At 46.1% G+C, this 12,238-nt stretch overlaps 1 protein-coding gene across 9 annotated transcripts in view; it reads right to left on the bottom strand.

Moving 5' to 3' along the window:
* The window catches only part of Fbxw11 (F-box and WD repeat domain containing 11), a 96,623-nt gene extending 89,392 nt beyond the window's left edge, over positions 1–7,231 (bottom strand). For 3 of the 9 annotated variants that reach the window (XM_032914074.1, XM_032914076.1, XM_032914077.1), the window contains exon 1: positions 6,997–7,171. In XM_032914074.1, the coding sequence (XP_032769965.1) occupies positions 6,997–7,041 (45 nt within the window). In that variant the 5' untranslated portion in view covers positions 7,042–7,171. Of the gene's footprint in view, positions 1–6,996 lie in introns of all 9 variants that reach the window. The other 6 variants (XM_032914075.1, XM_032914078.1, XM_032914080.1 and 3 more) reach the window with 4 other exon arrangements.
* Positions 7,232–12,238: the final 5,007 nt, after the last annotated feature.

Here is a 12,238-nt window from a genome sequence, read left to right as displayed (position 1 = left end):
ACACTTGGTTTTCCTTCTGTGGAGGGGGTCTTTCTCCTGGAGACCAGCTCCTACATTCACTGCATTCGCACACTTCTCTACACACGAGCAAGCATTTTTCCGTTTTCCCTCCATTTTTCTTAATAATGTCCCAATTTCTACCTCACTACATTCTGGCCTGTAAGTCCTTTATGTTGCCTAACCATCAGAGTGAATTTCCTAAGTAATCTTCCTGCTGACATTATGAAACTCTACACAAAAGTCAGCATGTGTTAAAAGAGTAAGCCAAGGTTAGACACAGCAACTGGATTGTCAGGCCCTCCTAGTCTGTCTCTCATTTGCCTACAAAGACAAACTTCCTGTTAAGCAATTGTGATGAAGCAGAAACTTAACCAAGGGGAACTCATTCCTGACCAACAGGTTTTCCCCCATTGTCAACTAATTCAATAAACATCCAACCTAGAAGGAAACATGGTTTATTCAATTAATGGCCAAAATCACCAGCTTTACCAAGAATCACAAATCTTCTAAACCAAGAAACATTAATCAGAATATTCGATGTTCACACACATTAGCTGCCAGTCTCATTCTACTGGGATACCTAACACAGGGCTGGGGTGGAGGAAGGGATTCTCTCCATAGTTACAAAGGTCTGATCAGACTACACATGATACCTCCCACATTTTCTAAACCATTGTGGATTCTGTAAAATATTACCATTTCCCTCAAAGAATGACTCACTATCTCTATGGGCTACAAGAGACTGAATGTTAGGCCTCTAAAAATAAATGCATATACATATGAATAGCTTTACAAGTAAACATGTGCACAGCTCAAGAAGAAAAGTTAACTTCCCACACCATCTGTCCTGACTCTGCTTTACAAAATGCAGACCCCTGAAGGCTTGTCATGGAGGCACACACCTACAATCCTAGCAACTCTGGAGGATGAGGCAGGAGGACATCAAGTTTGAAGCCAGCCTGGGCTACATAGTGAGTTCACTAACATACACACACACACACACACACACACACACACACACACACACACACACAAATACACATACTCACACATACACAAATATACACATCATGCTTATGCATACACAATAATAAAATGTTTTTTAAAAAGAAGCATCAGTCAGGTGTGGTGGTACGTGCCTGAAATCCTAGGGGAGGCTGATACAGTCTGGACAACTTAGCAATGGTCTCAAATATTAGAATTAAAAAGGGTCTCTGAGTTAGTAAGGCTGCCCCCACTGGGAAGTTCTTTCATATACATATATACATGTCTCTTGAAACCTCCCCATAATTCAGAAGGCTCTCCAGGTTTCCATACGTGTACAGCTAAGCAGCCTTATTAGGCTTCCTTTAAGGTCACATAGTGAGTACAGAGCTTTGAGAGAAAATCAGGTGTCTTGCTCTTCTGCCGTGCCCTTTCTGCTAGTTAAGTCATGATTTCTAAGGTTAGAAAGTCCTTGTAGCTTAGCAAGTATTCTCACCAAAAGGAGAGTAGCTTGCTCAGTTCTTGATTAGATGGTCTAGGATGCATATAAGTCTATATGCATATACAATGACTAAATGTTTATACATGTCATATGAGCCACACACATCTTCCATTTCCCTCATCAGTCTTTTTCTTCTACGTACACCTTTGTGCTAAACTTATTGAAAGAAAATCTTAAAAGGATGATATTTAAAAACACAAAACCTCAGCAGTGGTCTTTGGTCCCAGCGCTCTAAAGGCAAAGCTACAGAGCAAATTCCAGGAAGACAAGGGCTACACAGAGAAACATTGTCTTGAAAAAACAAAACCAAAGAGAGAGAGAGAGAGAGAGAGAGAGAGAGAGAGAGAGAGAGAGAGAGAGAGAGAGAGAGAAAGAGAGAGAGAGACCCCTAACATTAATTAAAATTAATAGATAGCCAAGCCACTGAACAGTACACACTTGGCACACCGTGAAGGAGTGAAAGGATCAGTGGCTGCAGCTTCTGACACAGGTGTTTGGACCCAACTGTAATTCTGGGTAATTCCGTAAATGAGGCTAAGGTTCCATAAAAGTTAAGTTACTATGAGCACTAGAAACAGGTGAAGTCTCACAGACATAAAGACGGCTGAGATACAGAAAGTAGCTCACTAAGTAGCTCACTACTAAATGAACGGCTATTACAAGAGCACACTGTGTATGTGAGGAGCTGTGGCCAGAGGAAGGGAGCTCTCCTCCCATGAAGATCTTTATCATCTAATGGGGGACACAAACAGGTAACTACAGTGTAACCACAGACTATGCTAAGTGCCACCAGATAACTCAAATGTCAGGATTCCTTTAAGACTCTTCCACAGAGGTAGTGCTATGCAACTAAACAACATGTTATCCACCACCACCATATACCAACTGACATCAAAGGGGTGGCCTCCATTGCATTCTTCCAGAGGTTTATCAGCATAAATAGTCTCAAAGAAGTCTGCTGAGATACGACCTAAGTCAATCTGGCTCAAGGCAGTTTATACCAGTGCTGTCGACACAAACAGTGTGACAAGTGTATGCAGGAACATGGCCCACCAATTCTTGCTGGAGCATAGAAAAGAAAGTGGGAAGAAAGAGCAGAGTGGCAGGTTCAAAGAGGGCAAGAAAGTGGCAGGAGGGAGCCGGACTGAAAGAGGGACAGAAAGTAGAGTCAGCAGTGTCCTCTACAGGATCCCTGAGTCCTTACAAACAGTTCTAGAACTCACAGCTCCCACAGCACTGCCCAAAAACACATGTGTGGGTCTAGGATTCTGGGTCAGTGGTCTAGGGAGTACCCTGAGCTAGCTCTCTACTTAAAGGGCAGACTACAGCAGTCAGGGCAATCCCTGTCAAATCTCAAGGACACTCCGCCTACTTCGAATTCTCAGGCAGAGTATCTATCTGAGCCACAGTCTCACAGAACAGGACAGAGTCTACAAACACATGTGGTTTATTTCAGCTGGGTCCTGCTGAAACCTGCATCCATTTCTGCACATGCGGTGAGCTAGCACCACCAGAGAGCAGTGAGGGGGTGAGTGCAGACGCCCAGTGTCTGGAGACTCACTAAACAATCCTACTTGCCTTACGAAGCCAAAGACAGGAAGGGAACGGGGAAAACTGAACCAAAAAGAAGAGAAAGACAAACAGTAATTTACCTTAACAGTTTCTCTCATCTCCCTAGTTTTGCAGCCTATATTCAATAGCTCTAAAAATAGCATTTAGATTGCACCTTCTTATATTTAGTCTTTATTACTTCATCCACTTAGGAGCTGAAAGCAAGAAGGAAGTGACTCACTTAAGGTCTCTTAGCAGAGGGGAATGTTACACAGCCAATAACTCAGTACAAGTGTAAATAGGCCAGTTTTGTTCACGTTCATGAGGCAGAATTATCATCCTTAAACTTCTTTAAAATACATTTACTTATTTGATGGGATGGGGTAGCTTTCCAGAGATTTCTTCTTCCTCTATGTGAGTCCTAGGGAATGAAACTTAGGTAGTTAGGCTTGGTGGCTAGCATCTTTGCCTGTTGGCCTTAAACTGCTGCAGCTTTTTGCTGTCCTCTCAGGGAGGAATTGGCCACCTGTCTGTCAATCTGCAGCTTCCTAAGGAATGCCTGTACATCAACTCATGCTCCCACCTCAGTGCGATGCATAATGAATGAAGTCTGCATTCTTTCCACTGAAATCCGACCAACCAGACACACAGCCTGGTGAGCCTTGAATATTTCCAAAAAGGGTCACTGCTGTTCTAGCTCACTCATAATAAAGCTGATTGTTGCAGAGACGTTTAGAACACAGGCCCATAAAGTTGGCCCATGAAAGCCACAAGACAATTAAATTATTCACTATCAGCAACTATAAAGTCATTGTCTCTTTCAAGAGTTCATTCAAGAGGATGGTGGCACCATAAATAATCCCAGCACCTGGAAGGTAGAGGAAAGGAGATTGGGAGTTCAAGGCCAGCTTCAGCTACAAAGTTCCAGGCCATCCTGGGCTACAAGAGTCCCTGCAAGAGGACAGGGACTGGAGAAAAAGAGAACATGTTAAGAAGAAGAAAAAGGAGGGAGAATGATAAGGAAAGGGAGGAGTAAAGAGAGGACAGAGCAGACAAAGGAGGAAAGTGGGGAGACAGAGAGCCCATATGAGGTTTCTGTTAAGAGTCCTAGACACAGACGCACCTTTGGTAGGCCAGGCCTCAAATAGTCACCAAGGGGACACCTGGATTTTTAAACTTAACTATTCCGCTGTCACCCACCATCTTTCTCCTCCAACTATCCTAGGGACAGAAGCAAAGTGTATACTATAATAAACAGGTGTAGTGTACTGGTATTCCACAACCAACACGAAGTCATTCTCAAAGTAGTATTTTAAAATATAACACAGTAGGGTATGTTGACTGTAATTGAAACTGATCATAGTGAGAAACAGGTACCACCGATTTGGAAAGACTGTAGCTGCACACCTTATAAATGACTCAAGCAACGAGCCAAACGCAGACAGTAAATCAGACCCAGCAACGCAGGCCTCGGCACTACAATCGTTAGGGGGTTTGAGACTGACTTTTGGTTGGTTGTGGGTTTTTTTGTTTGTTTGGTCTTTGTTTTGGTTGGTTTGGGGGATTTCATTTATTTGTTTAGGTTTTGAGGGACAGGGTTTCTCTGTGTAGTTCTGGTTGTCCTGGAACTCACTTTGTAGACCAGGCTGACTAACTCACAGAGACTCACCTGTCTCTGTTCCCTGAGAACTGGGGTTAAAAGCATGTGCCACCATGCCTGGCACATTTTCTATTACATTTCTAAGAATCCTACATTAAATCCCTTTTATGTCTTCATTAGGTGACATCTCTTCAATGTAAGGGCAAACAATTTCACACAGTCTAACCCAGCCATGAGGATTTATGGACACTAAGGAAGCATGTGCTCTACCACTAAGGTGCACCCCAGCACCTTAACAGTTACTCAAAACAAAGCAGTTGTAAGCTTAGAAAACCAGTAAGTGTGGGCCAGAATAGTTCTTTAGTCATATGCTAAAAGACCATGCCTGAGGTTAATTACACTGTATTTCTTCTAACTCTCCTGAAAAAGAAGACATTTTGGTTGTTTTAAGTGAATATGTCTCATATGAAGCACTGGTCATTATGAAAGCAGATATACTGTTTTGTCTTTAAGAAGATGGAACATGTATGAAGACACTTTGCCAAAAAAGAGGTCATCAGGATGGCTCAACCAAAGACACTTGATCATACATGCAGAACGAAATGAGTTCAAGTCCCAGAACCCAGGTAAAAGCAGAAGAGAATCTTTACAACGTGGTCCTCTGACCTCCACAGGCCCACTGTGGTGCACGTGTAAATTCACATTAATACATAAGGAACAACGTTTTAAAGACATTTTGTCAAAATAACGGACTACTAAAGTTTCCCAAACTGTTACAACCAACAACTGGATGCTGAAAAAGAAAAAAGGTCCTCAGAACCTGAAGATAAAGTGACAGAATCCCTGTGAACACACACACACACACACACACACACACACACACACACCCCAGAAACTTCCAGGTTTGATTTTTCAACCATCCAGTTCTGCACATTGTGCTGAGTCCAGCAGACATGAGACTCTGTAGTTATGCTACTATACTTCCATTTTAAACGTGTACCTTAGCTCCCTGGATAACATCATCCACAAAAACCATGGGCTATCCAACAGACTTTCAGTATCACCATTTATTATTTATAGCACTAAATGGGGGAAGTGGCTCTGATGTCACCAACCCTACCCAGTGGAATCACTGACTCAATAAGCATTTCACACTGGAGAAACTCTGACGAGGAAAACACATTGCTAAGTTCAGTAGATCGTTCACCTTTCCTCAGTTCTGTGCGGCAGATACTAGTTGTTACTATATTAGTACAGATACAAACAAACTGTCAAGCTTTTCACAGGAAGAAGCCTTTCTTATGTCCCCAACTCTCCTGGGCCCAGTTTGATTTCCCTCACGTTCAAACTGGCAGGTACTACCAGCCATACTTTATTTCTTCCACCAATGAGCAAATCCTTCACTTTCCCAGCCATTCACTCACAGCCCTGTTTCCAAAAACCTTTCTAGCACCAAGTCTGAGGTCAGAAATGGGTTAGGGGTGTCCGGGAAGACCTGACCAACCTGGCTACCAAGGGTTTCTAACAGTAAAGGGATCGCTGCTTCTCGGTGGATCAAGAACACCCCACCACCACCGTCCCGCTTTTTATTATTAAAAGAAAAGAGGTTGGCAGTGATGAAGGCGACCTCTTCTCCCTCCCCTCTCATTTCCCAAATGATAAAGTTATGGTTTTCCTTTTCTGGGGGATGGAATTCTGAGTACCTAGGGCCCTGCTATACAAACATCCTTCACAGCAGGGTAGGAAACCCTTTGTCCAAGAAGCCTGACACCGCAGGGGCCCGGAAAAGAGGCCCCTTATCCCCTACAGCCTCAGACTCGTGGGCATGCCCCACATCCCAGTCCTGAAGGGCCTATCCTGGCATCCACACAGCGGTAGCTTGGGGTGAGGGTGCTGAGACCCAACCCCACCCCACCCCCTAAGCCTAGGTTACGGAGGCCGAAGCGGCTCCAACTGGTCTCGGACTCCCTCCCACCACCATCACCCTCGGGCTTGAGCGGGGCTGGGAAGCGCGATGCAGGCCTGGCAGAGGAATCCAGAGAAGGGAAAAAGAAATCCCCTTCTAAAAAGACAGTGTGATGGCAAGGCGAGAGTGAGCGGTGGCTCCGGCAGGAGCGAGGCAGGGGCGCCCGAGACTGGTCGGAGCCCGGCAAGGAGCGGGGAGGGGGTGGGGGGAGTTCGCGGGGAGCGGAGGCCGGGCCGGCCCAAGAGCGCGAGGCGTCAGCAACGAGCCGTAGCAGGGGGCCGGCCGGGCCCAGGCGACGGGGAACGAGGGCTGGCCTGGCGCGGACGCCGAGGTGGGCAGGCCCCCGGGCCGCCGGCCGGCCGGAAGAACTGAAGGCCAGCGGGCCGCACTCACCATGAGCTCGATGGTCTTGTCTTCAATCACCGAGTCGGGCTCCATGGCGGCCCCGGCGGCCCCGCCTCGCTCTCTCCGCTCAGCAGCGAACGGCCCGGGCGGAGGAGGCGGTGGCAGCGGCGGCGGCGGAGGCAGCTCTGGCACCCACTCTAGCTGCCAGCCCGCCCGGGCCGCCGGCAGCTCCGCCCTCCCCCTCGGCGGACGCAGGACGCACGGCGAAGACTACAACTCCCAACAACCGCGGCGGATCGCTAAGCCTTATGGGAACAAGAAGCCGTCGGGCCACTCTGCCAGGGTTCCGCCACGGGAGAGAGCACCTAGGGGAGGGCAGGGCTGGGAGTGCGGGGACATGCAGATCTGGAGTATCTAGGACTTGCTCGGGATAGGGCCTCGCGAGCGCCGCGACTACTTGTCCCAGAAATCCTCGCGCGCGCGGTCTCCTTCCGGTTGGTCGTTCCAGACTTCCTGGCAGCGGGTGGCTGCCCGGACCCGGACGGAAACTCCGAGGCAACTCCTCACTTGTCTGAGATCTTTGCGGTGCGACCGATTTCCGCACATGCGCAGTAGTTGTCTGCAGTGCCCACTGGTCGTCTAGGTGCCTGCGCGGCCGCCCCGTGTATTTCATTTGGTAGGGACAGATGGTGGAGACAGGTGGATCCGAGGTTGCACCAGGAGGTGTGGGAGGGGTCTGTGAGCCCGAAGATCCAACCAAGGGAAGATGGACATCTCAAGAGGAAAAGTTTGGAGGCTTGAGTTGGGAAACAGATGTATGGAGAGCTGCTACACTGGAAGTAGCTAAACCATGAGAAAGAAGCTGATCATTTTGAAGACATTTTTAAGCATTCAGTTGCTACTAGTACTGCCCTAAGCTCTGGAAATGACAGGCGAGACCTCTGTTCTCGTGAAGCTTAATTCTAATGGGAAGACAGCAGGACATTCACCAAGAGTTAGAAGTGCCGTGAAGAAACACATCTAGAGACTTCCAGTGAACTCTTCCTCTTAACTCTGTGTGCCCTCCAAGTTGTCAGTGCCCTCAAACCAAAAACCCCCAGGAATACGCTGTAGTTAAACAAGGTGGGTTTATTTTAGCTGAACTAGAAGAGAACATGCACCACGATGAATCATGGACGTCTCAGTAAGAGACCTTAGGTAATGTAGAAAAGGATTTGAAGGGGCTCTGGAGCGCATACTGCCAGGAAGTGGGGGTAATAAGGTTGGACACCTTATCTATGGGAAGTTATATTAGATTGAAACTAATCCAGTAATTGATGACAGCCTCTCATGTTAGACCAGATTCAAGTGTTTAGTCTTGTAGCCGTGTGTCAGGGGCTTAGACAATGTTCATGTTTTATCTGTGTTCACGAGTAATTATGGAGTGGTCTTGTTTTTGTCTTGATCCATAAGATAAGGCCATTCTGTGGCCTTGTCTAATGTTAATGGTCTGTGAAGTTGTTTATGTTTTACTGGAGATCTGGCAGTAGGAGCCAAGCTCTGGCTATTATCGTGTATCTCGAGGGCCTGGCTCATTGTACCCAACCCACTTCACAGTAGCAGTGACTTGAGGAGCTTTCCTGCTTCTCAAGTGTGTTTCAATTCTTTGCCCCTGTGAAGTGGATGACTTAGAACTCTTCCCATTTCCAAAGAGCAAGGAAGGCATTACAGTAATCTGTATGCATCTAAACCACAGTATAAATTCCCTGCAGTTAGAGTCTGAAATGTTAGAATCTTTATCTAGTGGCTTTCACCAAGAGATTGAAAGAAAAACACCTGGGAAAAGCCCAGAATTAGAGTTACTGCCAATACCTTGCTGTCTGGATTTCCCCAAACTCTCCTCCCTTTCTGGGTTTGGGACAGTCAGTAGTGTAATGAGGAGGTTAGGTTAAATGACCTCAGTTTCAGTTACCTATTGCAACATAATCCTCCATCCCAAGGTGTGGTGGCTTAGAATAACAATGGCTTATTATTTTATACAATTATGTAAATTAACCAAGCTCATCTGGACCAATGTGATGTAAGCTGGGGTTATACTTGGGGCTTTAATCAGCTGGGAACACCTTCAAAATGATATCTCATCTTCTGGAGCCTCTCAAGCTTCTGGAAGGTGGGTTCAAAACAAGACAAGACCCATCAGCAAATGGTTATCAAGCTTTCTGATTGCTGCACTGGTCAAAGCAAGTCATGTCCAAGCCCATAGCAAGAGTGGAAAGTTCTATGAATACCGAAAGACTAGTTTATTGGAGTTCACCAATTTAACAGCCAACCAAGACCTTGAAGTTGTCAGTACCTTTCATATGAGATAGCATGTAGGGGAGCACAGGATGAGTATGAACTTCCCATGTGTTTGTTTTAGCCTAGACTACCATATTCATTTTTTTTTTTAAATGTCACACACTGAGTGTGGTAGCACACACCTTTAATTTGGGAGGAGACAGAGGCAAGTAGATCTCTGAGTTCAAGGCCAGCCTGATCTAAAAAGGAGTTCTAGGCTGTTAAACCGAGAAACCATGTCACAAAACAAACCAACAAACAAAACAAAACACTCTGGCATATTCCTAACCTGAAGGCCCTGGGTTGAACCCATAGCACTGGCGAAGTCAGTCAGTTAAAAGTTTCACACTTTAGGGGGCCTAAAGAGATGGACCCAATGGCTAAGAGCGTTTTCTGCTCCTGCAGGCGTTGAGTTCAGCTCCATACTGGGTACCTCACAACTGCCTGGAACTCCTGTTCTAGAACTAATGCCCTAGTCCCTGCAGGCAGCTGCATGCCCGTGCACACACGTGAACACACACAGGGTTTTTTTAAAAAAATTACATCTTCAACTTCACATTTAAAATCTGTGTTTTAACTCCTCTTGAAAAAATGAGAATATCTGAGAGATCTATGACAACAGCACGAAGTGGCTCAGTATCAACCATAAGTAAGGTCCCACCATCGCCATTACTCCTTGTACTGTTACATGTGTCTCAGCCCATTTTTTGCTACTGTATTAGAATATGTGAAAATAAATGTTATACATATATATGTGTATACATACACATATAATACACACACACATATAATACACACACACACACACACACACACACACACACACACACACACTAAAGAAGTTGGGCAGTGGTGGCACACCCTTTAATCCCAGCACTTGGGAGACAGAAGTAGAATTCAAGTGAGTTCCAAGTTAGCCAGAGCTACACAGAGAAACCCTGTCTTATGGAAAAAGAAAAGAAAGAATGAAAAAGGGGTTGGGGATTTAGCTCAGTGGTAGGGGGCTTGCTTAGCAAGCGCAAAGGCCCTGTGGTCCCCAGCTCCAAAAAAAAAAAAAAAAAAAGAAAGAAAGAAAAGAACGAAAAAAAGAAACTTGATTTAGTTCATGGCAAGAGCACGGTGCCATCTGCTTGTCGTAGGTCAGTACCCTCATAGGGTCATTGCAAACAGTGGTCGTCATGTGACAAAATGCTAGAGCAAGGTAACCAGAGCAAGCTCACTCCACAGTCCAGCAAGTCCCTTATTAGCCCATTAGTGTAGGAAGGGGGTTAAGTGATTGATGAGAGTAGAAGCCCTCACGATGGGGACTCTCCGTTTCAACCAGAGCCTTGGTGCCACATTCACACTATAGCAATCTGCATGCTTCTCATTGGAATGCTAAATCCCTGAGGATATCTGAGCTTGCAACCCCTGGCATCAGAAAGCCTCAAAGTTTCCGTCCTTTAATTAAAACCATATGCCTCCTGAAAAGAAAAAGAAAACTCATATTGGCGTGGACTCCAAACTCTCAAGGGGTTTTTAAAAAGCGTGTTTATGACAGAAGACTCGCACAAGCCCAGCCAAGGCTGGCCTGCTTGCCTGGGCCTTTTAGACCAGGGTGTGCAGGTTCTTACTGCCTCAGGCTTGGTGCTAGCTGGTGATCAGATCTGACCATAGACAACGGCAGAAAGTCATAAGGCAGTTTCCGTCCAGAGCTGCAGACAGCTCTAGGCCAAGCTTTGCAAGGTGCTGACAGGGAAGAGGTGCAGATCCGTGACCCTCAGCATGACACTGAGGCCTCGACAGACATCAGAGTGCATACCTCAGATGACCATGGCAGAAGGCGCATACCGCACAGTGTGAGGTAACAGCCTGTCCTTGCCATCCTTGGAGATGCTGGAGCACGTGGACTGTGCTTCACTTCATCAGCACAGAGCATAGCTGTGGCAGAGTGAAAGGGCTCCTGGCCCTGCCTCTGCTGGGCCTTCTTCCCTTATTGCTTTGGTGACCCAAGCAGCAAATGTCCTACAGACTGTCTTGCATGTGTTCATTCCACCCCACTCTGTATATGCATGGAGGTGATGGGGTGTCTGCCTGCCTGCCTGTCTGAATAATGTGTGTTCATTCTCTCTCCCTCTTCTCTTTCTCCCCCCTCCCCAACCCCATTCTCAATATCAGCACCACCTCCCAGCTGAAGTGGTCAGGTCAGTGCACCTCAGTAAGTTACCAGCTCCCCTGCCCCAGCTTGTACTCCTTCAATAGAGTACAGAGCTTGCAAATCATGGGTTCCTGACCCTCAGAGACTGTATGAGGTCATGTTTGTTCTTTCCAGACTGTTAGGAAGTAGTTGTCACACCGGGGGTCAGGGGAGCCAACTCACGTAAACAGTAGATTCTGTGAGATCACTTCCAATCAAAACAACACGAACTCTTAATAGAATTTATGCCTGTCTTTTTTTTTTTACATATTTTTATTTATCTGTTGTGTATGTGTTATATTTGCATGTGTATGTGTGTGGGCATGCACGCGCACATACACACGCAGGCACACACAGAAGCCAGGGGAGGCCATCAGGTGTCCTCCACAACAGTTCTCTCACTAAACCTGAAGCTCACTGTCTGACCTCAGCTGATTGGCCTGTGAGCTCCTGGGGAGTGCCTGTTTCCACCCTGAGGTTATAGGCACGTGCAGCCATCTCTGGCTTCTACAGGGATGCTGGAGACTCAAACTCAAGTCCTCTTGCTTTACATAGAATGCACTCTTACCCACTGAACCCTCCCTCCCCAGTCCCCAGCCCTGTGACTCTGTGGAAGGTTTTCATAGGGTAACATTGTAAAATAGTATATTTTAATCCATAATTCAATTATTTAATCCAAATTAAATTAATTAAAATTAAAATATACTATAAGGTGATGATTATACTGAGTAACCTCTTGATTAGTTTCATTTCCAACTAATATCTTTTGAGACCTTTAGCAAAGAGTATTAGTAAGAT

Source organism: Rattus rattus, chromosome 9, assembly GCF_011064425.1.
Source record: "Rattus rattus isolate New Zealand chromosome 9, Rrattus_CSIRO_v1, whole genome shotgun sequence".
Taxonomy (NCBI): Eukaryota; Metazoa; Chordata; class Mammalia; order Rodentia; family Muridae; genus Rattus; species Rattus rattus.
Note: the sequence above shows the minus strand (reverse complement) of the source record. Positions and strands in the feature narration are given on the sequence as shown.